Raw genomic sequence first — 27731 nt, forward strand, 5'->3', positions numbered from 1 at the left:
CTGACCTCAAGTGATCTGCCCACCTCGGCCTCCCAAAGTGCTGAGATTACAGGCATAAGCCACCGCGCCAGGCCAAGGGGAGAACACTTTTTATTTTTTTTCCCTGAGACGGAGTCTCAATCTGTCGCCCAGGCTGGAGTGCAGTGGGAAGATCTCGGCTCACTGCAAACTCCACCTCCAGGGTTCAAGCGATTCTCGTGGCTCAGCCTCCCGAGTAGCTGGGATTAGAAGCGCGAGCCACCGCGCCCGGCTAATTCTTATATTTTTAGTAGAGACAGGGTTTCACCATGTTGGCCAGGGTGGTCTCGAACGCCTGACCTCAGGTGATCTGCCCGCCTCGGCCTCCCAAAGTGCTGGGATTACAGGCGTGAGCCACCGCGCTCGGCCGGAAAACACTTTTTAACACGAAATCGAATACGGATAAACGTGATGTCATTTGAAAACTCAAATACATTTTACAAAACAAAAGTTGGGGTGGCTCTTTGAGACAGGGCCGCCGGATGTGAGCAAGTTCGGGTTTGCTCTTCCTTGCCACGGGGGTAGGTTCCGTAGCACCTAGGTGGAAAGGCCGCGGCTTTTACGGCGGGGTAGGCGAGGGTCGCCCCAGTGATCGCAGGCTCCGACTGGGTCTCGAGGGTCGGCTGCTTCGGTCTGCCCTGGAGAGGTTTTCAGCTTCGGCGCGAGGCAGTTGGGCATGACCCCGGGCTGCGCCCTCCTCCGCCGGCGCCCCGTGGGGCTGGAAGTGGGAACGTGCCCACCCTGGCGGGGACCGGGGGCCGCACAGCAGTTGCGGGTGGGTGGGGGTGGGTAGGAGTGAGGGGGCAGGGACACCGCCGCTCGGAGCTCGGGACCCCGCGGCATCCAGTGCGTCTGTGTCGGTCCCAGTGGGAGACCTCCCACCCCAAAAAGAGACCGAAGTGGCGGGAGGAGCCCGCACCCGCCTCCCCACGTCGGGGGCTTCTCTAGCGCAAGGTGACGGGCGTGGACGCGGCTGCGGGGCCGGGAGCGGAGGGCTGGGGTCCGGGCTCCCGCGACGGGGCGAAGGGGCAGCCGCAGCGCACAGGCCCGCCCCGCCCTCCCCTCCCGTCCACGCCCAGCCTCCCGGCCCTTGGGCTGCTCGCGGCCTTTCTTTCCCGGCTGGGCTCGGGCTCAGCTCGACTGGGCTCGGCGGGTGGCGGCGGCGGCGGCGGCGGCGGCGGGCAGAGGAGGTTGGGCGAGGGCGGGCGCGGGCCGGCGGGCGGGCGGAAGAGGTAGGAGAGGCGCAGGGAGCCAGGCCTCGGGGCCTCGGAGCAGCCACCCGAGCAGACGGAGCACACGGAGCAGCGGCCCCGGCCCCGCCAGCGCTGCCGCCGAGTGAGTCGGGGCCCCCGCCCGGCGCCCGAGCGCCCCGCGCGGGGGTGGGAAGGGGCTGCGGAAAAGTTGGGAGCCCCGGGGGCCGCTTTGTGGCGGGGCCGCGGAGGGGCCGGGCTGGGAAGGCCGCGGGGCCGGGGCCGGGGCCGGGGGCTGGGTGGGGTGGGGGCGCTGCGGGCGCTCATGGCGGCGGCCGGGGAAGGCGGGCGCAGCGCCTCAAGGGAGCGGCCGGGGCCGGCGGGCCTGGCGCCGCGGTAACCGCGGCAGCGCCGCCCTAAGCCGGGGAAGCTCTCCCGGGCAACAGGTAGGGCGGAAGGGGGGGACGCGGGGGCTGCGGGCGACTGGGCCGAGCCGCGGGCGCCCCTTTGTTGGGGAATGGAGGAGCTTGGTGACCATTGGCGCGAGAGCCTCCACCCTGGCAGCGGCCCGCGGGGTTGTCCTAGCCGGGACGCGTCCTGTGGCTCGGGTGAGAGGAGAGGGGAGGGCCCTGCCCCGTTTTCTTCCTACCGGCCCACTGTGCCCACCTCGCAGGCGAGGTCAGAGCTTCCATGTGCTTAACGGGAAACAGGAAGGAGCGGCCCGGAGCGCCTGCCCCGGCCCGGTAGGGCTGAGGCATACCGTTATGAGGTGTGGATGGCTGGCAAGGGAGCTCCTGGTGGAACTGGCTTTCTGGGCCGTAGCTTGTTAATCACTAGAGGCCCGTGGCAAGTGGGTTGACTGCAGGTGTAGAGCACTCATCTTTAGCCTGCAGTTGGAGTCTCTTTCTCCCTAAGCCTAGCTCCTGGCATCAAAACCTGGTTTCTGTCACCTGAGTTGCCAGGCCCAGGTTCAGGGGGTTCTGAGGATCGTGGCGAATGCAGTGAGCCCCTATTCCTGGAGAACTGAGTCTGAGCAGGCCTCCAGCAGGCAGTTACCCCCGTATCTGTGCTGGGGCAGGGGTGGGTGGCGGTTGCTGCCGCATACTGGAGTCGGGGTGACCGCACCTGGGTGTGAGTGGCTGCACATGTAAAGGGGCTCCTCAGGGTAAGGACTTGCCTGCAGCCCTGTCCCTGAGGACCTGGCCCTGACCATACCGTGATCTGCACAGTCTCTGTTCCAGAGAGAGATCCTTTTCTCCCCTGGTCCCCCGCTCCCCTCACTGGGGCCTCTGGCCAGATTTTCCCCTGGGAGGAAGGGCCTCCTTTTTCCCCTGTCACTGGCCACAGGCTGGCTGATCCCTCACTGTGTCCTTCAACACCGCCCCAGCTGTCTCTCAAACCCACCGGCCTCTCCCTGCTCCTGGGGCCATAGTCTCATGCAGTGTTTGGGTCTGTGGAGGCCTTTGGTGGGACTTTCCAGACAAGCTGTAGGCCAGATGAGGCTGAGGACTACTGTTCTGACTGCCTCTCACCCACCTCTTTTTTACAGTCTGGCTTATTTTGAGGCCTATCCTGCAGCCTGGAGGGATAACACACCTCTCCTTGGCTCCATCCATGGCTTGTAGACTTCTGGTTCATGACCTGCTTCTGTTGCCTGAAAGTTTTCAACAAGGAAGACTATTCAGGACTTCTTCAGTGGAAGCAGGGAGCCCGTGGGACCTTTGTCACTCCTCCCTTGTCAACAACTCCTTTCTATTTTCCTCAGTTATTCCTGCAAACTATGAGAGCCAGTCAGACTGACCACCTGGAGTCTGAGAGAATTCCTTCCTCTCAGGCCCAAACTTCTGCCCTCTCAGCCCTTTGGATCTACAAACTCCCATGGGGACCCTCTGCTCCTTTCATCCACCTGGAGGGGTCTTGTGGGGGTGTCAGTCAGTTGGGGCAAAGATTGGGGCTGGACAGAGTCCTGCTCAGGTTCCTGCTAATCCAATGCCAGTTAAATCCCTGCTCTTCTGGCCCCTCTCCAGACTGTGCCTCAGAAAGTGGCATCTGTGCCTCCAAGGCAGGTGTGTGTGAGAGAGAGTGTAGACAGATACTGTGTCTCTTCATGTGTATGGGGGAGTGAAGTCTGGGTACAAAAGTGTTTGTAGATGTGATTTTCTCCACAAGAAGTCAAGTAACTGCCCTGAAGGCCCAGGGGGCCTGGAAAAACAGGGTTGTCTCCTTACCGTGTGTACACTTCACCTTTTCTTGCTCCAGCCTCTTGTTTATGGGGTCTTGCTTGGATCTGTGTGCTGGTGCTAAGAGGCCTCCGCAGTACTGCCACAGGGACCCAACTCTTTGGTTCTGTGGGGATGTGTAAGTGAGGCCGGCCAGGCCTCAGCTGTCCTCCCCTTCCCTCATGTTGAGTCAGAGGTCCTGACCCTGCTGAATCTGGGGCCTCCCTGCTGGGGAGATGGGGGTAGTGCCTCTCTGCTAATGGAGGTGCAGGACCACCAGGGAGGGCTGTGGTCATGGGAAGCCTGCAACCTTGGTGTAAAAGCCCCCATTAATCTGCATTTCCCAAGTCTTCCACTCTCCCTGCTTGAAGTGGAAGAGGACAGGCGCTATCTCATCTTGGGGATAATGAAGTTGCACTGCCCAGGTGTCTGTCCTTGACCATGCTCTAGTGCCTACTTTGCTTGCCCCCCACCCCGGCCCCCCACCCCCTGCTTTGCAGACATGAGACATTCCTGGGCCCCAGGAGTCCAGAAGGGGCTCCACCCTCCCTCTGCGACTCCAGCCTGCCGCCTGACTAGAGAAACATCCCTGCCAGTTTTCACAGACCTGGCTGGGGATGGGATCTGAAGTCTAGGACTGCTGGGGCAACATGGTACCTTTGGCTATACATTTTCCTGGAGAAGTTGGGCTCCAAGAGACATCAGTCAGGTGACTGGGTCAGGCTGATTTCTTGCTTCCAAACAGGCTGAGCAAAAAAGTGGGAAGAGGGGGCCGTGTGCACACATCAAGGTGTTCCGCATTGTCCCTTCTCTGCATTTTCTACCCTTGTCCCTTCTTTATTCAATTTTCTACAACTTTTCTCTAGGAAAAAAGTGTGTGTTTGTGTGGGGAAAGTTCCACTATGGATAATTACATTTAATTTTGTTCAGTTCAGAAGGCTTCCATCTGTTTAATTAAATATTTATTCTGGCTGAGGTGGAGGGGGCAGGGGCAGTGTCTGGAATGTGTGTGTGTGATTTGGGGGAGGAGGAGGGGAGAAGGTGGAGCTGAAGCTCCTTTACTGGCAGTGCTGACCTCTGATTTCATCCGAGAGAGCAGTGACCAGGAGTGGGGACAAGGGGGTAAAGTCCTTGAGCTGGAATACTGACCCGTGACAGGCTGAGGGATTTCGCAAGGGCTTCAGTGGTGGGTGGGGGTGGAGCAGGAGCTGTCAGAGCAGCAGCAGGACCAGCCCAGCCCAGCTGTGGTCTCAGGCTCTGTCTTCAGTCAGTGGCACCAACTAGTCTCCAGGTCACTGTGGATAACAACCTCACCACTCTTTTCTTCCTGTCTCTGCTTTCACTTTCTGGGCCAGCCTAAATCCCACCGCCTCATCTCCTTCCCAGGAGGAGAACAAGGGGTGGGGAGCCTGGAAAAGACTGTCATGGTCATCCTGCTGCGGCTTCTTGCTGAGTCCTAGGATTGCCAGGTGTTGTGCTGCACTCAGCATCCCTGGCTCTCCTGGACCATCTTGCCGTTCCTCTCAGCTCCAAGCAGCTGCTCTTCCCTCATGAGCCACACACAGACCGTTCCCTCCCTCCTCTGGGTATCCAAGTGGTCACTCCCACCATGTTGTTCCTCTTTCAGTTGGGGGAGGAGGTTTACATAGCGGCTCTTTCCTAGACTGAGAGGGTATGAGTGTTCCCTTGCAGACTGGGATTCTGTTTTCTGGATGAGCATTTATACGAAATAGCTCTGACCAGGCACGGTGGCTCATGCCTGTAATCCCAGCACTTTGGGAGCCAAGGCCGGCAGGTTGCTTGAGCCCAGGAGTTCAAGACCAGTTTGGGCAACATGGCAAAACCTTGTTTCTACCAAAAAAAAAAAAATTTTTTTTTCAAAAATTAGCCAGATGTGGTGCATGCTACTCGGTAGTGCATGCTACTCATAGCCCCAGCCACTCGGGAGGCTGAGGCAGGAGGGGAGGATGGCTTGAACCTGGGAGGTGGAGGTTGCAGTGAGCTGTGATTGTACCACTGCACTCCAGCTTGGGTGACAGAGGAAGACCCTCTCTCAAAAGAAAATAAAAGAATAGCTCTTAATTCCATCAGATGTATTGGTCCGCTCTCTTGGTTCCCTGCCCCACAATCCCTGACTCTTTGCAGCCCTACCTTCACTTTTCTTTCTGAAGAGTTATACATAGGGTCCTTCTGCCTTATGTGTAGGAACTAGATGGCTTGGCATGGAGTGTCAAATTTGTGTGCAGTAGTTCGATGTCCAGTGATTGTGGAGCTCAGCATCATTTGGGGACATAATTTTGCTTTACCTTGGCTTTTTTTTTTGAGACGGAGTCTCACTCTGTTACCCAGGCCGGAGTGCAGTGGCAAGAGCACGGCTCACTGCAACCATCGCCTCCCAGGCTCAAGTGATCCTCCCACCTCAGCCTCCTGAGTAGTTGGGATTACAGGCGTGTGCCACCACACCCAGCTAATTTTTGTATTTTTTGTAGAGATGGGGTTTCACTGTGTTGCCCAGGCTGGTCTCAAACTCCTGAGCTCAAGTGATCAGCCTGCCTTGGTCTCTCAAAGTGCTGGGATTACAGGCGTGAGCCACTGCCCAGCCTACCCTGTCTCTTAATTTTTCTTTAGGGACCTGCTACTTAGATGGGTTGTAGGTTGTAGGGAAGGGGAAGAAGGGTTTGCCTCAGCCCTGCAATGTTTTGGGGCACCCCCCGGAAGCTTTCAGCTGAGTTGGCTTGGAGGCTCGAGGAAGTGGCCATAGTGTGGGGGGATAAGGGAGGGACTTTACTCAGATTGTTGGCTACAGCTTCTAGGGCCAGGTCCTGCCTGTCTTCCAGGTTAAGATAGCAAAATGACAAGACCCCCAAGGTTCTTCCCCTACCCCCCGAAATCAGAGGTTGTAAGGACCCCAAGTTTCTTAATTCCAGGGAATCACGTCTGCAGGTCGCTGTAGACAATAAATGCTTTTTTTTTTTTTGAGCCAGAGTCTCGCTCTGTCACCTAGGCTGGAGTCCAATGGCGCGATTTCGGCTCACTGCAACCTCTGCCTCCTGAGTTCAAGCGATTCTCCTGCCTCAGCCTCCCGAGTAGCTGGGACTATAGGCGCCTGCCACCACACCCAGCTAGTTTTTTGTATTTTTAGTAGAGATGAGGTTTCGCCATGTTGGCCGGGCTGGTCTTGAACTCCTGACCTCGTGATCTGCCAGCCTCAGCCTCCCAAAGTTCAGGGACCACAGGCATGAGCCACCACGGCCGGCCTAACAGTAAATGTTAAAACTGGAAAGCCACCGTATTACAAATGAGGAAACTGATTTGCCCAAGGCTACATAGCCAGGATAGGGATCTAGAGTTCGACTCTCTGCCCCCTTCTCCTTTTGATACATCCTGAAAACTTTTATTCATCTATCTCTTCCTCCATAGCTACTCCCTCTTGATGCCTTCCCTTTTGCCCCTCACTCAGGATGCTCCAGACCTTGTATGATTACTTCTGGTGGGAACGTCTGTGGCTCCCTGTGAACTTGACCTGGGCCGATCTAGAAGACCGAGATGGACGTGTCTATGCCAAAGCCTCAGATCTCTATATCACGCTGCCCCTGGCCTTGCTCTTCCTCATCGTTCGATACTTCTTTGAGCTGTAAGCATGCCAACCTACCCTCATGCCTTCCCCTGTTGCCAGTTGCAGTTTCTTGGACTTCAAGTTTGTTCCCTGCTGTTTAATTAGCCCTAGACCCTGATGTTCTGGCTACTCAGGTTCCTGTCCACTGTGCACCCCCTCCCCTGAAGGCACCATTGTCTTCCTGAAGGCTCAGCACCCCCAGGCCCTTTCCATCAATGGTTATTTGTTCTCACCCTCCACCCGCCACCCGCCTGGCCACTAGTGAACACACAGGCAGCTTTGTCAGCTGTGGGCAGCCCTGGAGGCTAGAGAAAAGGGGGTTGCCAGGAAGCTGGGGAAACTGAGGCCAGGGTAAACTTGCCTTAGCTTGTAGCCCTTTCCCTTCCCAGCAAGCTGGATACCTTACTCATATCCCTTCCCCAGGTACGTGGCTACACCACTGGCTGCCCTCTTGAACATAAAGGAGAAAACTCGGCTGCGGGCACCTCCCAATGCCACCTTGGAACATTTCTACCTGACCAGTGGCAAGCAGCCCAAGCAGGTATGAGCCACATGCTGCTCTGGCTCTGGGAATCACTGAGTTTGGTGGTGGGGGGACAGGGTTTGAATGTTAGCTCTGGCAGGTGAAGAGATGGGGAAGCAGTGGTGCTGACTGAGATTGTTACTGGGAGAGGCTGGGGGTGCTGTTGAGTTCTGAAGGTAAACATAACAATGGGCTTCTTCACTGTGCCCAGGCGGAGGTAGAGCTTTTGTCCCGGCAGAGCGGGCTCTCTGGCCGCCAGGTAGAGCGTTGGTTCCGCCGCCGCCGCAACCAGGACCGGCCCAGTCTCCTCAAGAAGTTCCGAGAAGCCAGGTGGGGGAGGCTGGGGCAGGAGAAGCTGGGTGACAAGGAATATCCTGATGTGTCTTGCTGGGAGGGATAGGTGGTGGCTGTACACAGGGAGATGTGAGGAGGTGAATTCAGTTATTATTGGTATCTTGTGAGGGTATCTACAGGTATTCGGGGGCTGCTGGGGGACTGTGCTATCCTCTGACCTAGCCATTTCTGCTTCATCTGCCAGCTGGAGATTCACATTTTACCTGATTGCCTTCATTGCCGGCATGGCCGTCATTGTGGATGTGAGTAGGGATTACTGGGAGGTGGGAGTAGGTTCTCTGGCAAGGTCAGGTGAGGCCATGGAATTTGGGTTCCTCCTCTTTTAACTTCTCACCATCTCTCTGCAGAAACCCTGGTTCTATGACATGAAGAAAGTTTGGGAGGGATATCCCATACAGGTATGAGTCCTGCTTCCTCATGTGGGGGTGGACTAAGATACACCCTAGTGAAGAGACGGTTTGTGGAATCCATGGCAGAGGGATTAGAGTGATGGAATGAAGAACCTCAGGGGCTAGGGGGTTTGTGGAGTGGGGACACCCTTGGGGCTGGTTGCTCTTACCTCTCTCTCCTCTCCCAGAGCACTGTCCCTTCCCAGTATTGGTACTACATGATTGAACTTTCCTTCTACTGGTCCCTGCTCTTCAGCATTGCCTCTGATGTCAAGCGAAAGGTGGGTGAAGGGGTTGTGCAATTAAGCCTCAGAGCCAAAATGAGGCCCTGGGATGAACACCCTCTCTTTTGACTTCTGGGTACTCTGAATGGAGCTGTTGGTATATGGGGAACTAAAGGCAAGGGGGAAGAAGGCATAGTGAGAGCTGGGGAATAAAAAAAGGCCCTGGGGCCTGCATCATCTCTGCAGGATTTCAAGGAACAGATCATCCACCATGTGGCCACCATCATCCTCATCAGCTTTTCCTGGTTTGCCAATTACATCCGAGCTGGGACTCTAATCATGGCTCTGCATGACTCTTCTGATTACCTGCTGGAGGTCAGGCTTCCTCAAACCTAGAGACCCCAGTGCAGGTTCTTCTGTCCCTTTGGTTTTCTTTGGGAGGGAGGTGCGGGGTGGGAATTTGGAGGGTGACATTCCTGGGACCAAGGGGGAGGGCACAGTCAGTGCTCCTAACTGGGGTGTACATATGAATGTACTCGAGGGAGTCAGCAGCCCATGATGATGGATGGGGGCTCTCTATGCAGTCAGCCAAGATGTTTAACTATGCGGGATGGAAGAACACCTGCAACAACATCTTCATCATCTTCGCCATTGTTTTCATCATCACCCGACTGGTCATCCTGCCCTTCTGGTGAGTAGGCAGCCAGGCTACACTCCTGTTCTGAAGAAATCAGGAGCCTTGCCTTTCTTCCCCTCCTGTATCTCCCCAGTGTCTTACCTGCTCTTGTCCACGTTCTCTCTCTCCTTGAATCCTCAGGATCCTGCATTGCACCCTGGTGTACCCACTGGAGCTCTATCCTGCCTTCTTTGGCTATTACTTCTTCAATTCCATGATGGGAGTTCTACAGCTGTTGCATATCTTCTGGGCCTACCTCATTTTGCGCATGGCCCACAAGTTCATAACTGGAAAGGTGAAGCCCTGTCCCCATTGTGTAGGCCTTACTACTCTCTACAACTTCCTGAATTCCCATCTTGCCAGCAACTCTCTAAAAAACTAGTGTGGAGCCCTGGGTATAACAGGAACAAGCCCTCAGAGAGAAGCAGTACTTAGGGGTTTGAGGATCTCATGTAATAACCCTTCTTGTCCCTTTTCCACAGCTGGTAGAAGATGAACGCAGTGACCGGGAAGAAACAGAGAGCTCAGAGGGGGAGGAGGCTGCAGCTGGGGGAGGAGCAAAGAGCCGGCCCCTAGCCAATGGCCACCCCATCCTCAATAACAACCATCGTAAGAATGACTGAACCATTATTCCAGCTGCCTCCCAGATTAATGCATAAAGCCAAGGAACTACCCCCCTCTCCGCGCTATAGGGTCACTTTAAGCTCTGGGGAAAAAGGAGAAAGCGAGAGGAGAATTCTCTGCATCCTCCCTCCTTGCTTGTCACCCAGTTGCCTTTAAACCAAATTCTGACCAGCCTGTCCCCAGGTAGGGGGACGTTGGTTATATTCTGTTAGAGGGGGATGGTCGTATTTTCCTCCCTATCCGCCAAGTCATCCCTTCTACTGCTTTTGAGGCCCTCCCTCAGCTCTCTGTGGGTAGGGGTTACAATTCACATTCCTTATTCTGAGAATTTGGCCCTAGCTGTTTGCCTTTGACCCCCTGACCTCCAGAGCCAGGGTTGTGCCTTATTGTCCCATCTGTGGGCCTCATTCTGCCAAAGCTGGACCAAGGCTCACCTTTCTAAGCTCCCTAACTTGGGCCAGAAACCAAAGCTGAGCTTTTAACTTTTTCCCTCTATGACACGAATTGAGGGTAGGAGGGTGCACATAACCCTTACCCTACCTCTGCCAAAAAGCGGGGGCTGTACTGGGGACTGCTCGGATGATCTTTCTTAGTGCTACTTCTTTCAGCTGTCCCTGTAGCCACAGGTCTAAGATCTGACTGCCTCCTCCTTTCTCTGGCCTCTTCCCCTTCCCTCTTCTCTTCAGCTAGGCTAGCTGGTTTGGAGTAGAATGGCAACTAATTCTAATTTTTATTTATTAAATATTTGGGGTTTTGGTTTTAAAGCCAGAATTACGGCTAGCACCTAGCATTTCAGCAGAGGGACCATTTTAGACCAAAATGTACTGTTGATGGGTTTTTTTTTTAAATTAAAAGATTAAATAAAAAATATTAAATAAAACATGGCAATAAGTGTCAGACTATTAGGAATTGAGGAGGGGGATCAACTAAATAAACGAAGAAAGTCTTTCTTATGCCTTCCTTGCAGTTATGTAATATTTTCTTTTTTAAATTTCACATGCATGTAATTTCAGCACTTTGCGGGGCCAAGGAGGGTGGATCACCAGAGGTCAGGAGTTTGAGACCAGCCTGGCCAACATGGCGAAACCCCATCTCTACTAAAAATACAAACATTTAGCTGGGCGTGGTGGTGGGTGCCTGTAATCCCAGCTACTTAGGAGGCTGAGGCAGGAGAATCACTTGAACCCGGGAGGCGGAGGCTGCAGTAAGTCGAGATTGCGCCATTGCACTCCAGCCTGGGTGACAGAGCGAGACTCCACCTAAAAAAATTCACATGCAAGAAGCAAAGGTAGACAAGGTAGAAGATTAGTGACAGCAGCCCACAGGGGAGGATGGGGATAATACCTCACTGAAAGATCCAGAATTGGGAGTATCGGGCTGAGAGACAGAAACAAATTCACAATCTTAGTTTTATCATATTGTTAAAAGACTTTCAAGAAATAATACAAACTGGAGATAGTAGATACACAGGCTCCATTCTAAGAACAAAGTCTGTTAGAAGCAGGAACACTTGGACAAATATGGGATGGGAGGGATGTCAGGCCTAGGTTAGAGTGGTGATCTCTCCCCACCCTTTAGGGCCTTTGGAGGTGGAGAAGGGATCCTGCCTGCTAGCACCACATTGGAAGAGATCATCTGGTCCAGAACCCCCATTTCTATCTACTAGGAGCTGGGGGGAGTAGCTAGCCCAGAGACTTCGGGTCAGGGTTCAACAATCAGGAAGACCCAGTTCCTGAGGAAACGACAGTTCAAGAAGGGTTGGGAAGAAGGCTGTCCTCTAAAGAAGACGTCCTCTGCATTCAATGGCCCCACAGCAACAGAGCAGCTCCTTGCCTTCCACACTGCCCACCTCGTAGTTGTAGTCCCAAGTAAGTTCTGTCCCAGCCCGGATTCTTCTGAAGAGGAAGAAAAGGATGGTGTGTGGCAAAGACAGCAGATAACCTAGGCACTTGGGGTTACTGAATATGTAGGTGGAGTTGGATCATGAATGGAGGAGGGGCCCTTAGAACTTCAGTGGTCCTTGCCCCTCCCCAGTCATCCCCTTTCCTGACTCCTTACTTGCTGGCAAAGAAGGCCACCCAGGGGAAGCGAAGATCATGGGTATCCACGAAGACATTCTGGACAAACAGGTTGGGGCTGCAACTGTGCTGTAGGTTTAAGGACAGGATCAAATAAGAACCAGGGAAACTGAACCTGGCTTTGCAGGAAGAGTGAGAGTTGGAAGAAAAATGATGCCATCTGACCCTCCCCATTGTAACAGATGCTTTGAAAGAAAGCTACCTCTTTAAGATCCTTTGAGATCAAGAGTTTATAACAAGAAAAGGTGGGCTTAGAGAGTATGTTAAAAGAAATCTGAGGACCATGGGATAATCCAGCATCTAGAGGTAGGGAGAGGGGTCTCACATTGAGGTAGCGGCCCAGGTTGCCTTCAAGCTTGGCATCGATGATGTAGCAAGATTCCTCGCCATCGTAGAATTGGCGTGTGTTCTTACGAACAGGTGCGCTCTCCCCCTTGTCCACAGAAGCCATGTTGGTTGATTTAATTGCAATCCCATGGGTTGATTTAAGAGCAAAGCCTCGGGTTGATTTTACTGCCACTTGACGCTTCATTGGACCTGGACAGGAGGGAGAATGGGGTCAGGACCCATCCCAACTCATGAATGGACATTCTACCCCTATTTCTCTCCCAACATTGCAGCTGAGAAAGACCAATAAGCTGGAACTCAAAGATCCTAAGTAGCAGGTTTTTTTTCAAGCATAATTAGATCTGCTAGACAAAGGAGCTGAGGGGAAAGAGTAGCAAACTGGAAATGAGAGAGGATATGTCAAACAATAGTTTAGCTCGGAGTCAGAAAGCCCTCCCAGAGATGCTCCAATTCTTAGCATCTGAATTTTTACCCGCTACTTCTTTAGCTTCCTTAAAAAATGCTCTATCCCAAGTTTCTTACTATTTCTTCCCACCATTCCCAAAATTTTTCCAGGCTACCAGTCATGTTCTTCTTGTCCTCAAAGTCATCCCCTTCAGAGCCAGAGGAGATGGTCTGGATATCATCACTGTCAACCGCTGTAGCCGAAGTCTGACCAGCAGTGGGCTTTCGGCTGGTCCCACTTTCCCCCTCACTTTCTGTGCTGCTGGACAGTGTCAGGACATCCTGGGGAAGCAGGAGGGTAAGAAGTAAGAGAAGTAAATGGGAAGGGCTCCTTTAAGTCCTTGCTGTTACCCATGGTTTAGCAGGAAGGGGCGGTGGCAAGAGGAAGATTAGATGCTGGATGAAAGAAAATAAGGCAGGAAGTCAAGGCTAAAGAAGTAGGAGAAGACCTAACAGTAATTATAGTGAAGGACTTGATGAGGTGACAATGGCCCATTTTCCTTTATTAGACTCTGAATAAGCTTGAGGTGACTTACATCAGGGTTAGACTGAGCAGAAGCCATGAGTCTTCGGCTTTGATGCATACTAGTCTTACTAGGTGGGCGGCGAAGTCCTTCAGGCTTCACAGGAGAAGGATTGTAACCGTAATTTCGAGAGCTTTCAGTAACTCTAATGGGAGGGGAAGGAATGAGGCCAACAGGTTACTGGCTGTTTCTTAGGCTTCTAGCCTAGGTTTGAGAAGGCAGATTTGGAGACAGGTCAAGAAGACAGGCACTGGGCTGGACATGGTAGCTCATGGCTGTAATCCCAGCACTTTGGGAGGCTGAGGATCCCCTTTAGGAGCATCACTTGAGCCCAGGAGTTCAAGACCAGTCTGAGAAACATGGTGAAACCCTGAGTCTACAAAAAATAGAAAAACTAGCCAGGCATGGTGGTGCACACCTGTAGTCCCAGCTACTAGCGAGGCTGAGGTGGGAGAATCTCTTGAGCCTGGGAGGGGGAGGTTGCAATGAGCTGAGATTACGCCACTGCACTCCAGCCTGGGTGACAAAGCAAGACTCTGTCTCAAAACAAAAAAAAACAAAAGGCACTTACACTGACATCTTGTTTCGGTCGTCAGGGTCCTGGAAAAGAACAAGTGAAGGGTTAAATGCTTTCACAGCCTAAGGTAACAAGTCCAATAATCAGACTTCAAATGACCTCCACAGATAACATCAGCCAGTGACAGGTACACATTCTAAAGTGGGGTGGGTAAACCACTCTGCAACTTGACAGAAACCCTCACTACACTCCCTGGCTGGAGCCTTTAAGCCTTCTCAGTGATGGGGCTTAATGCTCACGGAAAACACCATGAGCAGGATTACGTCAACCAGTGACAGTTTCACCATCTGTAATGTGGAAAGCATCAACATCATCAAAGAGACACTTAAAATCAATTCTTGTTTCTCTACTTTAGTAGAAGGAAACAATGTGAATAACTTGAAACAGCATTTAACATTAAAAAAATCACTTATAAATCTTTCATTTTGGAATTAATGAGATACTTGTCCACCCTCTACCACCAGGCAAGTGGATTTTAAAATAATTTTTTTTTTTTTTTTGAGACCGAGTCTCGTTCTGTCGCCCAGGCTGGAGTGCAGTGGTGCGATCTCGGCTCACTGCACCTCCACCCTCCAGGTTCAAGCGATTCTCCTGCCTCAGCCTCCCAAGTAGCTGGAAATACAGGCATGCGCCACCACGCCCGGCTAATTTTTGTATTTTTTAGTAGAGACGGGGTTTCACCATGTTGGCCAGGATGGTCTCCAACTCCTGAACTTCAAGTTATCCACCTGCCTCGGCCTCCCAAAGTGCTGGGATTACAGGCGTGAGCCACTGTGCCCGGCCAATAATTTGGTTCTTTAAACAAATGCTAGGAATGTGCTAGTTAGGGGGAGAGATAACGAGGTGGCCACAGAAATATCCATCAAGTAGAATAATCTACACGCAAAGACTCATGGTGAGACTGCATTGTTACTGCACCAAAGTTAAAAGCCATAGCTCTCAGAGTGTTCTGCCACTGCTTACCTCTTTCTTGGCCTGTTTGATGTCTCCCTCATCCTTGATGCCTAGTCCTGAGGTGGAGGCCTTCTCAGCCTCCATTCGGCTTCCCCCAGCCCGGCCCTCCCCACCTTCATTAGTCTTGAAGGATGAATGGCTATCAGAGTCAGCAAAACCACCTTCACTGACACTATTGCAGCTCAACCATGAGGCCACCTTGTTCTTGGGTGTCTCTTCGGAGGAAGGTGGATTGCAGCCACCTACAGGGATTGAGGGAGGAACAGGAATATGTGGGGGTCCAAGATCTGGGGGATGGGAGTCCTTGGAAGTTGTCTCAGAGAGTCCGTTCTCTTTCTGGCCCCGGGTCTGCCTCCGGGTAGCATAGCTCCGCCACACTGAACTGGTGCTGAAGTCCTCATCTTTACAGAAGTTATCATCTGAGCTATCATCATTGGACTCTTCAGGGTCCTCTGTACCGCTGTTGCCATCTTCCTGGTCCTTCAAGTCTACACCACTGCTGTCAGAGGAACAGGGGGCATCACTCTCATATCCTTCTTTGAAGTTCTCCACGCTCTCGATATGGTCCAGATTTGCAAAGTACTCATCACCCATTTCCAGACCCTCCTTGTCTGCAAAGTCATCTGTCAGGATTTTGCCTGAGAATGAAGAGAATTAAAGGCCTTCTAGGGTTATGGGGACCTATTAGGTTTTTTTTTTTTTTTTTTTTTTTTCAGATGGAGTCTTGCTGTGTCACCCAGGCTGGAGTGCAGTGGCGCGATCTCGGCTCACTGCAACCTCTGCCTCCCGGGTTCAAGTGATTCTCCTGCCTTAGCCTCCTGAGTAGATGGGACTACAGGTGCACGCCACCATGCCTGGCTAATTTTTTTTGTACTTTTGGTAGAGACGGGGTTTCACCATGTTGGCCAGGTTGGTCTCGAACTCCTGACCTCAGGTGATCTGCCCACCTCAGCCTCTCACAGTGTTGGGATTACAGGTGTTAGCCACCGCACCCAGCCACGGGGACCTATTAGAAAGAATAAGGGCTATTCCATCAATACCTGCTCTACCAGCATGTAGTCAAAAAGCCTCCATTCTGGTCTCTCATTTCTGTTTTTTTTTTTGTTTTTGAGACAGAGTTTCACTTTTGTCACCCAGGCTGGAGTGCAGTGGCATGATCTCGGCTCACTGCAACCTCTGCCTCAAGGGTTCAAGCGATTCTCCTGCCTCAGCCTCCCAAGTAGCTGGGATTACAGGCGTCCACCACCACACCTGGCTAATTTTTGTATTTTTAGTAGAGACGGGGTTTCAACCATGTTGGCCAGGCTGGTCTCCAACTCCTGACCTCAGGTGATCCACCCACTTCGGCCTCCCAAAGTTTTGGGATTACAGGTATGAGCCTCCACGCCCGGCCCAATGTTTCTCTTTGATAATACCTCCCTTTGTATCTTAACTATGAAAGTATGGAGAACTTACTGTCATTTTAAATCTTGCCCTTTCTGTCTTTCCATTTCTTCTACTTTATTGAAACAGAGTACTGGGCTATGCTAAAAGATCTCTGGGTGTAGTGACGTGGGAGAAAATGATACACTGGACTCTCATGTCTGTTCTCTGAAATATCACCATGTCCAAAATTTCGTCCCTTTTCATTCTCTTATTTGTGAAACACTTGTGTCCCTCTCTGGTCTAGCTAGACAGTACATCACTCATCACGTTCTTTGTAGAAGTCCCTGGCCTCCTCTTACTCCAGTTCACATGTCAAGCACTTTCTTCTTATGTTCAATTTGTCTCTGGTTCAATTCCCTACCATGTCCCAATCTCAGGAAACAACCCTTATATTTTATCACCAACCTGCATAAATACAGACAAAAGAGCCTTTGGCAATGTCATCCAAGCAGCGGATACCCCAGCCCTTGTTCTGTGTCTTGAATAGCTGTAGCCGAACTTGTAGTCCATGTTGCACCAACCGGTTTGTGCACATGTTTGGGTCACATTTGCAGCGTTTGTTACATTCATATACCCTGGGAGGAGGTTAGAATAAAATCAATCACGGTATGATCACTACAGCACAAAAAATCCATAAAACTATTATAATTCTTAAGCTATCATCATTTATAATGTGTTGTGGATAAAGATTAAAAATTAGGTAATGATCTAAGTGAGTGCATCTATTGAACTATGTATGCTCTTTGATTCATTTGGAAATATAGCCCAAAGAAAAAATTTAGAGGGTGGAGAAAGATTTATAAAAATGTCTATAGCAAGACAGCTCATAAAAGTGAATGCTAGAGTGCCTAACCCCTGGAGAAAAGCTAAGCAAACTATAATGGGAATACAGGTTACAGAGCCATTAAAATAAGCACTATATGGATGGTCAATTTGTAGAAGTAGATGCACAAAATAAAGACGTGAGAAATTCCTGGTGAGGTTTCTTACTAACAGCAGCAAAAAAAAAAAATAATCATAATAATAAAAATAAATAAATGTGAGAAAAACAGAGGCCAACATAACAGATACGAAAGGGAATAAAGAGATAGGAGGAACTGTGACTAATGTTCATGGTAAAGTTGATTTTCATTCTTTCATTCAGTAAACATTTATTAAACACCAAGAGCTCTACTAAACACTGGAAACGTAACAATGAAAAAGGTCGTGCTGGGCGCGGTGGCTCATGCCTGTAATCCCAGCACTTTGGGAGGCCAAGGTGGGTAGATCACGAGGTCAGGAGATTGAGACCATCCTGGCTAACACAGTAAAACCCCGTCTCTAATAAAAATTAAAAAATTAGCCAGGTGTGGTGGCATGCGTCTGTAGTCCCAGCTACTTGGGAGGCTGAGGTAGGAGAATTCCTTGAACCTAGGAGGCGGAGGTTGCAGTGAGCTGAAATCGCGCCACTGCACTCCAATCTGGGCGACAGGGTGAGACTCTGTCTCAAAAACAAAAAAAAAAAGAAAGAAGGTCATAATTTCTACCCTCAGGGAGCTAATTTTTTTTTTTTTTTTTTTTTTTTGAGACAGAGTTTCGCTCTCGTTGCCCAGGCTGGAGTGCGATGGCGCAATCTCAGCTCACAACCTCCACCTCCCACGTTCAAGTGATTCTCCTGCCTCAGTCTCCCAAGTAGCTGAGATTACAGGCACGCGCCACCATGCCTTGCTAATTTTGTATTTTTAGTAGAGATGGAGTTTCTCCATGTTGATCAGGCTGGTCTCGAATTCCCGACCTCATGTGATCCGCCTGCCTTGGCGAACCAAAGTGCTGGGATTACAGGTGTGAGCCACCATGCCCGGCCCAGGGGAGCTCATATTCTATCTAATTTAAGAATTTGGGCCAGGCGCAGTGGCTCATGCCTGTAATCCCAGCTACTTAGGAGGCTGAGGTGAGAAGATCACTTGAGCCCACGAGTTCGAGGTTGCAGTGAGCTATGATCATACCACTGCGCTCCAGCCTGAATGACAAAGCAAGTCCACCCCATCTCTGAAAAAGAAAAAAATTTTAATTATTTTTAAACAACGATTAAAGGTAATCAGAGGGATCTAGCACATACCAACATTAAAGGAAGATAACACAGTTATACTAAGAAAACTAATTGTTTCAGGTAACAATGTTTTTGCTCTATTTGCTTTGCCCAGTGTTAGAATTTTACTTAATCCACCTGCTTCAGCCTCCCATTTTTTTTGAGTCATGGTCTTGCTCTGTCACCCAGACTATAGTGCAGCGGCACAAACACAGCTCACTGCAGCCTTGACCTCCTGGGCTCAAGTGATCCTCCTGCCTCGGTCTCCTAAGTAGCTGGGACCACAGCTGCATGCCACCATGCCCAGCTAATTTTTAAAACTTTTTTTGTAGAGACAAGGTCTCATCACATTGCCCAGGCAAGTCTGGAACTACTGAACTCAAGCCATCCTCCCACCACAGCCTCCCAAAGTGCTGGGATTACAGGTGTGAGCCATCATGTCTAGCTTTTTTTTCTAACTTTAAAAAAGATTATTTCCCATGTCAGTAATCCCAGCACTTTGGGAGCAAGACTCCATAGCAAAAAAAAAAAAGAGATTATTTCCCTGGTGGTCTAGTGGGTAGGGGGAAATAAAAGATTATTGAAACATAATATACACAGAGGAAAGTACACATAAGTCTACAGATCAATGAATTTTACAAACTCAGCACTCAGCATACCATGTAACCTGCACCAGATCAAGAAACAACTTTGTTAGGTCCCTTAAAACCCCACTGGGGACATGGGGGTGTTTATGTTAATATCCTCTGTTTACAGCTGATCAAAAAAGATCAGCTCAGTAGGGTCAGGGCTGGAATTTGAACTCAGGTGTCATCATTACCACATGAAACCTTTACAGTAGCTATACTGAGTATCATTCATTCATTCCACAAAATTTAAGTGGTTACTTTTTTTTTTTTTTTGAGGCAGAGTCTCACTCTGTCACCTAGGCCGGAGTGCAGTGGTGGGATCTTGGCTCACTGCAACCTCCACCTTGCGGGTTCAAGTGATTCTCCTGCCTCAGCCTCTGGAGTAGCTGGGATTACAGGCGCCTGCCACCGCACGTGGCTAATTTTTGTATTTTTAGTAGAGACGGGGTTTCAACATCTTGGCCAGGCTGATCTCGAATTCCTGACCTCGTAATCCACCTGCCTCGGCCTCCCAAAATGCTGGGATTACAGGCGTGAGCCACCGCGCCTGGCCTTTTTTTTTTTTTTTTTTTTTTTTGAGACGAAGTCTCGTTCTGTCGCCCAGGCTGGAATGCAATGGTACAATCTCGGCTCACTGCAACCTCTGCCTCCCGGGTTCAACCAATTCTCCCATCTCAGCCTCCTGAGTAGCTGGCACTACAGGCATGCGCCACCATGCCTGGCTAATTTTTATACTTTATTAGTAGAGACAGGGTTTCACCATGTTGGCTAGGCTGGTCTCGAACTCCTGACCTCAAGTGATCTGCCCACCTTGGCCTCCCAAAGTGCTGGGATTACAGGCATCAGCCACTGCACCTGGCCTAAGTGATTACTATGTGCCAGGCATTGGGTAAACTGGTGATACAATGGTTAGCAAGACAAAGAGACAGATAAGATCCTTGCCCTCATGAAGGAGCTTATATTATAATGGAAAAGAAGAAAAACAAGTCAACAAAAGTTGTCATAAATGCTATAAAGAACACAAACATGGTGCTCAATGAGAGAATTAAGGGAGTAAAAGGACCTAATTTTAAAGTGGTCAGGGAAGGTCTCTCTGAGGAGGTGACTTTACAGCTGAAAGCTCAAGGTTAAAGAAGATAGCCACACAAAGAAAAGTGGAAGGATGCCAAGAAGAAGGCACAGCATGTGCAAGTCTCCAGAGGCAGGCTGGAAAACACTGGTTGAACTGGATCCAGGAACTGAAAAATATCAGTGTGGTTGGAATGACTTTGGAGGGAGATAGGAAAGGGCCAGATATATAACCTAAGGTTAAGAGTCAGAATAAAATCCAAACAGCAGAGGGACTATATTATAGAGTTAAGCAGGGGAGTGATATATTATTTGTGATTATTTGAAAATATTTTTATGAAACATTTCAAACGTGTAAAAAAGATATCATCAACACTCATGTACCACCCAGCATTATCAAATCTAAACGCTATTGTTAGGTTCAAAATTTTGTTAATAATTAAAACATACACGATACAACAATGCAACTAAACAACTGTCTATTCCTTTGTTTAGTTTTTCAATGTTATCAGTACAAATTCATCCTATGATCTCCCCAGTAGTCTCGATCTCCTCTGAATGTATTCAGGCACCTCAGGTTTTCTGTTAAACCAATTTTCCTGAAGAAGTCGCTCCTACAGCATCTGACCTGCCCTTGCAGTGGCTCTTCTCTATGCCTAGTACACAGCTGTCAGCCTGGAAGCCTCTTTCACTGCACTGTCACCTGTCTTCCACTTTCCTGCCTTTCCCTCTCATTTTTGCAAATATTTCCAGAAACTTTCTGAGAAGGGGAATGATGAAAAACTCTGAGGTACTGTATGTCTAAAAAAAGTCTTTAGCCTACCGTAACACCAAATTGATAGTTTGCCCGAGTTTAAAATTCCAGGTTGTAAATAATTTTCCCTTAGAATTCTGAACAGATTCTTCAATTGCTATCTAGCTTCTAGTGTTACTTTCAGGGAAGGCTGAAGTCATTTCAAGTCTATTTTTTAACATGTTCTATTTCTCTTCTCTAGAAGCTTTTAGGATTTTTTTTTCCCTCAGTGTTCTGACATTTTATGATAATGTCTCTTAATGGGAACCTACCTTTATCCTTCATTATGTTGGGACCTAACTGGCCCTTTCAATTCAGAAACAAAGATCCTTCAATTATGGGTCACTTTCTGAATTATTTCACTGATGCTTTTCTCCTCCTTGTTCTGTTAATTATGTATCTTGATCACTAAGTTTATTAGTTCACATGTTTATATATACCAGTTTACCATGCTATACCCCACTCTTTTGTTGTCCTCCTCTTGTTTTAGAGATAAGAGTCATGCTCTGTCACCCCAGGCTAGAGTGTAGTGGCGTGATCATAGCTCACTGCAGCCTTGAACTACTGGGCTCAAGTGATCTTTCTGCCTCTGCCTCTCAAGTAGCTGGGACTACAGGCATGCACCTACCATGCCCGGCTAATTTTTAAAAAGTAATTTAGGCCGGGCACGGTGGCTCACGCCTGTAATCCCAGCACTTTGGGAGGCTGAGGCAGACGGATCATGAGGTCAGGAGACAGAGACCATCCTGGCTAACACGGTGAAACCCTCTCTCTACTAAAAATACAAAAAAGTAGTCAAGCGTGGTGGTGGGCGCCTGTAGTCCCAGCTTCTCGGGAGGCTGAGGCAGGAGAATGGCGTGAACCCAGGAGGCGGAGCTTGCAGTGAGCTGAGATCACGCCACTGCACTCCAGCCTGGGCGACAGAGCAAGACTACATCTCAAAAAAAAAAAAAAAAAAAAAAAATTTTTTTAAAGTTTTTAAATTATTTATTTTTTTTGAGACAGAGTCTTGTTGTGTTGTCCAGGCTGGAGTGCAGTGGTGCAATCTCGGCTTACTGTAACCTCTGCCTCTGCCTCCCAGGTTCAAGTGATTCTCTTGCCTCAGCCTCCCAAATAGCTGAGATTACAGGCGTGCACAATCAAGCCCGGCTAATTTTTGTATTTTTAGTACAGATGGAGTTTCACCATGTTGGCCAGGCTGGTCTTGAACTCCTGACCTCAGGTGATCCACCCACCTTGGCCTCCCAAAGTGTTGGGATTACAGGCATGAGCCACTGCGCCTGGCCAACAATTTTTTTTTTTTTTGAGATGGAATTTTGCTCTTCTTGCCCAGGCTAGAGTGCAATGGTGTGGTCTTGGCTCACTGCAACCTCTGCCTCCTGGGTCCAAGTGATTCTCCTGTCTCAGCCTCCCAAGTAGCTGGGATTACAGGTGCTCACCACCATCCCTGGCTAGCTTTTGTATTTTTAGTAGAGATGGGGTTTCACCATATTGGCCAGGCTGGTCTTGAACTCCTGACCTCAAGCGATCTGCCCGCCTCAGCCTCACAAAGTGCTGGGATTACAGGCGTAAGCCACCACGCCCAGCCCCAACAATTTTTTTTTAGACACAGGGTCTTACTATGTTGCCCAGCCTGGTCTCAAACTCCAGGCCTCAAGTAATCTTTCGGCCTCACCCTCCTCAGTAGCTGTCCTCAACCTCATGCTGGTTCCACCTCCTCTGCTCAACCTTTAAATGTTGGGGCATCCAGGGCTTACTCCTGAGCCGCCTTCTCTATTATCAACATTGTCTCTAGATGAACTCATTCAGGCTTTAAATATTCCTGTGCTGATGATTCCTAAATTTTTATATCCCACTCTCTCCAGAAATCCCAGTGTCTTTCTTGACATTTCTACTTGGATTGCCTGACAGGCATTTCAAACTTTTTGTTTTGTTTTGTGTTGTTTTGTTTTGAGACTGAGTTTCACTCTTGTTGCCCAGGCTGGAGTGTAATGGCGCGATCTTGGCTCACCACAACCTCCGCCTTCCAGATTCAAGCGATTCTCCTGCCTCAGCCTCCCGAGTAGCTGAGGTTACAGGCATGCGCCACCATGCCCGGCTAAGTTTTTTTTTTGTATTCTTAGTAGAGACACGGTTTCTCCCATGTTGGTCAGGCTGGTCTCGAACTCCTGATCTCATGTGATCTGCCTGCCTCAGCCTCACAAAGTGCTGGGATTACAGGCGTGAGCCACCGTGCCTGGCGGCATTTCAAACTTAACATGGCCAAAACAAAAACTGAATTTCACTCAAACCTACTACTCCTTTGGTCTTCCATCTCAGTAAAAAGCACCAACAACCACTTAGATGCTCAAGCCAAAAATTTAGGAATTGTCCTTGATTCTACTCTTTCCCCCCACTCCACAATCTATCCAATTCTGTAGCTCTACCTATGAATGCATCCCAAATCTATCCTTCTTACCTCTACTATCACCTCCATTCTATTGCAAGTCATAGCTGCAACCATGTCTCTCTCTGCTATACTTCTGTAACGATCTCCTAATTGGTCTTCCAAAATCTACTTTTGCCATCCTAAGACCTATGATCTACAAAGAAGCCAGAGTAATCTGAAAAAGGCAGGTCACATCACTTGGCTGCTTAAAATCCCCTAAGAGCACCATGAATTTGATTCTAACTTTTTTTTTTAAGGCAGAATCTCGCTCTTGTCACCCAGGCTGAAGTGCAGTGGCACGATCTTGGCTCACTGCAACCTCTGCCTCCTGGGTTCAAGCGATTCTCCTGCCTCAGCCTCCCGAGTAGCTGGGACTGCAGGCACCTGCCACCACCCCCGGCTAATTTTTGTATTTTTAGTAGAGACAGGGTTTCACCATGTTGGCCAGGCTGGTCTCAAACTCCTGACCTCAGGGGATCCACCCACCTCGGCCTCCGGAAGTGCTGGGATTACAGGTGTGAGCCACTGCGCCAGCCTGATTCTAACTTCTTTCATTCTGGTTTACAAAGCCCTAGGTCCCTGCCTACTTCTCCTCTCTGAACACATTTCACTTACAAGTGTAAATCACAATCTGTTAAGACATTCATTTAGCTATGAAATTAAGATAATCTTTTTTTGCAACAGAAAATTGCTAGATACTATTCAATCATTCTAGGTCTTCATTTCAAGGAAAGTCCAAGAAAAAAATGTGTTTTGGAAGTCACGAAATAAGATCTAATTAATAAAATGCCTCATCTGGTATTCTATTTTTGGTTCCAATTTTTAGATTTCTGATGATTTCTATAAGCACAGAAAAACAAGAACATGCTCCTCAGTCTCTCTGAGGTATCGTGCCATTCCTTGACCACTTACCCTGTGGGTAGACACTCTTCTAGTCTCTTGTACTGGTAGCCAGAGTTAGGGTTGATTTGGCCTCCTGGGGTACAGGCTGTAGCCTGGATAGTTAGTTGATGGCAGGCACACTTGGACCTATATGACAGAGGGAAATAAAGGAAAGGAGCGGGGGGATCAGAGAACAAAAATAACACAATACACATGTACCCAAGGTTGCTCAGTGTGGCCATGTCAGACTCCAGCCTCCCTACCTCATAGCTTTCATGGAGGCCTTATAGCAGGAGTTCCAGGTGAGGGAGGAGGTAAAGGAAGATGGGGAAAGCAGTACAGATACAAGGCAAAGGAAGAGGTGAAAAGGACACCATAACAAAGTTGGAAGCAGGGGCAGTAATTCCCCCCACCAACTCACTTGTCCCGACACCCATCCTTGCAGTCACAGCCAACCAGAAATTCAGGGCCTGTGTTAATGAAAACACCCTTGCCCGGGATACGTTCCTTGCTGTAGGCCACCTGGGGTGGAGGGGTTGTGTCAATCTCATTGACACAGGATAGGGGAACATCTTCCTTCCCATAAGTGATGTCCAAAATATAGTAAAAAGGCTTATAGGGCTGAAACTTTCGGTCCACAAGAACATATGGATCCAAACAGAACATCTCCAGGAAGAGGAAGTCACAACCAGTCTCGAAAAGGTAGCGTTCTATTTCCTGCATTGTCCGAAGGCAGAGACCACAAGGTGTCTTATAGATAACATGAAAGCCCATCTTGCGGTTAACTCGACGCCGGGCTGTCATCCGCCGGAAGTCATATAGTAATGGGACCAGCAGAGGGTTCTTGCCCCGGTACTGCTCATTCCTCATAGGTCTGACTCGAGACAGACAGGTATAGCTGCAGACATGAGGTAAGTAGAAAAGCTTCTCCATGGGAGCACGGTAGGAGGGCTCTGCTGGGGCCCGCTCCAGCATGCCATGGAAGGCTGGGGGTGCTGGAGGGGCTGGGAGTGCTGAGGGTGCTGGGGCAGAGGCTGTGGAGCCTAAAGGTGATCTGCAAATGAGATGCAAGCAATCAGATCAGAAGGCAACAGGACCTCTGTTGTATAATTAACCCTCCAGGTAGCTAAGCCATTTCTCTCATCTTTTCAAACAGCTGTGCTCCTGAAACTAAAGATGATTCAAGAAAGATCTTCCCTTGCCCTACCAAACCTGGACAATGAAACTCCCTGGTTACTCTTCACTGACTGATAACATCTCTATTTCTCTCTTTTTTTTTTTGAGACAGTTTCGCTCTTTTTGCCCAGGCTGGAGTACAATGGCACGATCTCGGCTCACCACAACCTCCGCCTCCTGGGTTCAAGCGATTCTCCTGCCTCGGCCTGCTGAGGAGCTGGGATTACAGGCATGCGCCACCACACCTGGCTAATTCTGTATTTTTTAGTAGAGACAGGGTTTCTCCATGTTGGCCAGGCTGGTCTCGAACTCCCGACCTCAGGTGATCTACCCGCCTCGGCCTCCCAAAGTGCTGGGATTACAGGCGTGAGCCACCACGCCCGGCCTAACATCTCTAATTCAACAGTATACCTTTTCCTAAAATGTATTTGCCTGTGAATTATGGAAGCAGAGTCCAGTCTTCTACCAATGTTTTTTTGTCTGCTGTGTGTTCCAGAAATGTCTTTACTAACTCCCAGGATTCAAAGAAAGAGGCTGTGGTGTTTCCTTTCTGTTTTAGCAATGATGGCACCACGTTCAACAAGAAGTTTTAACAAATGGCTTTCTGATTATACCATATTTCCAAGCACCCAGCTTCCAATTCAATTATTCTTATTCTTACTTTCTATTTCTTAGAAACTTCTATGGGTAAAGCTTCCTTTTCAAGTCCAAACTCCTCACCATCGGAACCTTAAACTAAGCCCTTCAGAGCCAAGGAACTTTCCCCTACACAGTGACCACTCATTGCTATCCTGCCTACAGAGAGCCTCAGATTTTCTCACCTATATGTCTGGTTGATCCCAGGTTTCCCACCAGAGACATTTTCACTGAGTGCAGGAGATGTAGGGGAGGAATGACCAGAGCCCACAGATCCTGGTCGAAAGGACGTGCTCTTTTTGGCTACCTGCTTCCGTGACTGGGCAAGCTGGCTTTCCAAGCTTCTAGAAGATTAGAGAAGAGGGCATATAGTAAGGGATGTGGAAAATATAATATGAAAGAAACCGAAGAAAAAAGAAAGAATAACACTCACTCACTGTCACCTGCTTGGGGGGACAGAGGTGGAGCAGGTAGGAAAGGTGGGGCAGGTGGAGCTGTAGGCTGTGGGGGTTCCACTGGCTTGAACTGGGTTCCAGTACCGGTCAGATCCTGTGTGTATTGGACAACAGGGCCTTTGCTCCTCACAGCACCTATAGGAAAAAGGAAATTGAGCACTGAGAAGATGACAGCTATGATGCTTGTATTCAGTCACACATCTGATCCTTAACTTATACAATATAAAAAGGCAGCAATGGCTGGGTGCGGTGGCTCTTGCCTGTAATCCCAGCAGTTTGGGAGGCTGAAGTGGGCAGGTTGCTTGAGGTCATGAGTTTGAGACCAGCCTGGCTAACATGGTGAAACCCCGTCTCTACTAAAAATACAAAAATTAGATGGGCATGGTGGTGCACATCTGTAATTCCAGCTGCTCGGAAGGAGCAGGACAATCACTTGAAACCAGGAGGTAGAGGTTGCAGTGAGCCGAGATCACATCACTGTACTCCAGCCTGGGCAACAGAACAAGACTTCATCTCAAAAAAAAAAAAAAGCAGCAATGGACACATTTTGAGTAAGTGCTTAGACTCTCAGTGCCCATTATTGACTGGCATGGATGCTGGCATACATTGTTTTTTGACTTAGATAATACTTTTTCTTTTATTAAAGTGAAAGCAAGTTTATTAAGAAAGTAAAGGAATAAAAGAATAACGGCCAGGCGCGGTGGCTCATGCCTTTAATCCCAGCACTTTGGGAGGCTGAGGTGGGCAGATCACCTGAGGTCAGGAGTTCAAGACCAGCCTGGCCAACATGGAGAAATCCCGTCTCTACTAACAATACAAAAATTAGCCTGGCGTGGTAGCAGGCGCCTGTAACCCCAGTTACTCAGGAGGCTGAGGCAGGAGAACTGCTGGAACCCGGGAGGCGGAGGTTGCAGTGAGCTGAGATGGTGCCACTGCACTCCAGCCTGGGCAAAAGAACCAGACTCCATCTCAAAAAAAAAAAAAAAAAAAAAAAAAAAATTGCTACTCTGTCGGCAGAGTAGCCTCTTTTTTTTTCTTTTTATAGATAGTGTTCCACTTTGTTACTCAGGCTGAAGTGCAGCGGTGTGACCTTAGCTCATTGTAACCTTGAAATCCTGGGCTTCAAGCAATCCTCCTGCCTCAGCCTCCAGAGCAGCTGAGGCTACAGGTGCACACCACCACACTCAGCTTTTTTTTTTTTTTTTTTTTTAAGAGATAGAGTCTTTCTATGTTGCCCAGACTGATCTCCAACTCCTGGCCTCAAGTGATACTCCCACCTCAGCCTCCCAAAGTGCTGAGACTACAGACATGAGCCATCATGCTGGGCCTTAGATAAGACTTTATATTATATCTTCCTATCTTCCTATCTCAGACGATTTACCTAATTATGTTATACTTTGGGGAAATATTTTC

The 27731-nt window shown here is 49.4% G+C and overlaps 2 protein-coding genes across 14 annotated transcripts in view; one reads left to right on the forward strand and one right to left on the reverse strand.

Moving 5' to 3' along the window:
- Positions 1 to 858: 858 nt before the first annotated feature.
- Positions 859 to 10786, forward strand: CERS2 (ceramide synthase 2). Of its 4 annotated transcripts, none has more exons than XM_024242123.3 (11): positions 859 to 972; positions 6888 to 7061; positions 7467 to 7584; positions 7778 to 7896; positions 8105 to 8162; positions 8268 to 8318; positions 8498 to 8590; positions 8780 to 8908; positions 9118 to 9224; positions 9351 to 9504; positions 9692 to 10786. In XM_024242123.3, the coding sequence occupies exons 2-11, from the start codon at positions 6889 to 6891 to the stop codon at positions 9830 to 9832; spliced, it is 1143 nt and encodes a 380-aa protein (XP_024097891.1). In that variant the 5' UTR covers positions 859 to 972; position 6888; the 3' UTR covers positions 9833 to 10786.
- A 451-nt stretch (positions 10787 to 11237) lies between these two features.
- Positions 11238 to 27731, reverse strand: part of SETDB1 (SET domain bifurcated histone lysine methyltransferase 1) — a 37799-nt gene continuing 21305 nt past the window's right edge. For 7 of the 10 annotated variants that reach the window (XM_024246511.3, XM_024246507.2, XM_024246500.3 and 4 more), the window contains exons 11-22: positions 26297 to 26453; positions 26049 to 26207; positions 24473 to 25105; positions 24082 to 24198; positions 16589 to 16758; positions 14768 to 15396; positions 13799 to 13827; positions 13240 to 13372; positions 12820 to 12985; positions 12237 to 12448; positions 11892 to 11980; positions 11238 to 11728 (exon numbers count right to left, since the gene is read on the reverse strand). In XM_024246511.3, the coding sequence (XP_024102279.1) occupies positions 11611 to 11728; positions 11892 to 11980; positions 12237 to 12448; positions 12820 to 12985; positions 13240 to 13372; positions 13799 to 13827; positions 14768 to 15396; positions 16589 to 16758; positions 24082 to 24198; positions 24473 to 25105; positions 26049 to 26207; positions 26297 to 26453 (2612 nt within the window). In that variant the 3' untranslated portion in view covers positions 11238 to 11610. The remainder of the gene's footprint in view (positions 11729 to 11891; positions 11981 to 12236; positions 12449 to 12819; positions 12986 to 13239; positions 13373 to 13798; positions 13828 to 14767; positions 15397 to 16588; positions 16759 to 24081; positions 24199 to 24472; positions 25106 to 26048; positions 26208 to 26296; positions 26454 to 27731) is intronic. The other 3 variants (XM_054553198.2, XM_063717718.1, XM_024246492.3) reach the window with 1 other exon arrangement.

This window comes from Pongo abelii, chromosome 1, assembly GCF_028885655.2.
Source record: "Pongo abelii isolate AG06213 chromosome 1, NHGRI_mPonAbe1-v2.0_pri, whole genome shotgun sequence".
NCBI lineage: Eukaryota > Metazoa > Chordata > Mammalia > Primates > Hominidae > Pongo > Pongo abelii.

Bases quoted from the DNA above. Each gene is read 5' to 3' on its own strand.
- CERS2 (XM_009244610.4), top strand. From the start codon at position 4,078: ATGGTACCTTTGGCTATACATTTTCCTGGAGAAGTTGGGCTCCAAGAG. The intron at 4,137-6,887 runs GTGACTGGGTCA...CCCCTCACTCAG, and splicing joins CTCCAAGAGACATCAGTCAG to GATGCTCCAGACCTTGTATG. The intron at 8,319-8,497 runs GTATGAGTCCTG...CTCCTCTCCCAG, and splicing joins GGGAGGGATATCCCATACAG to AGCACTGTCCCTTCCCAGTA.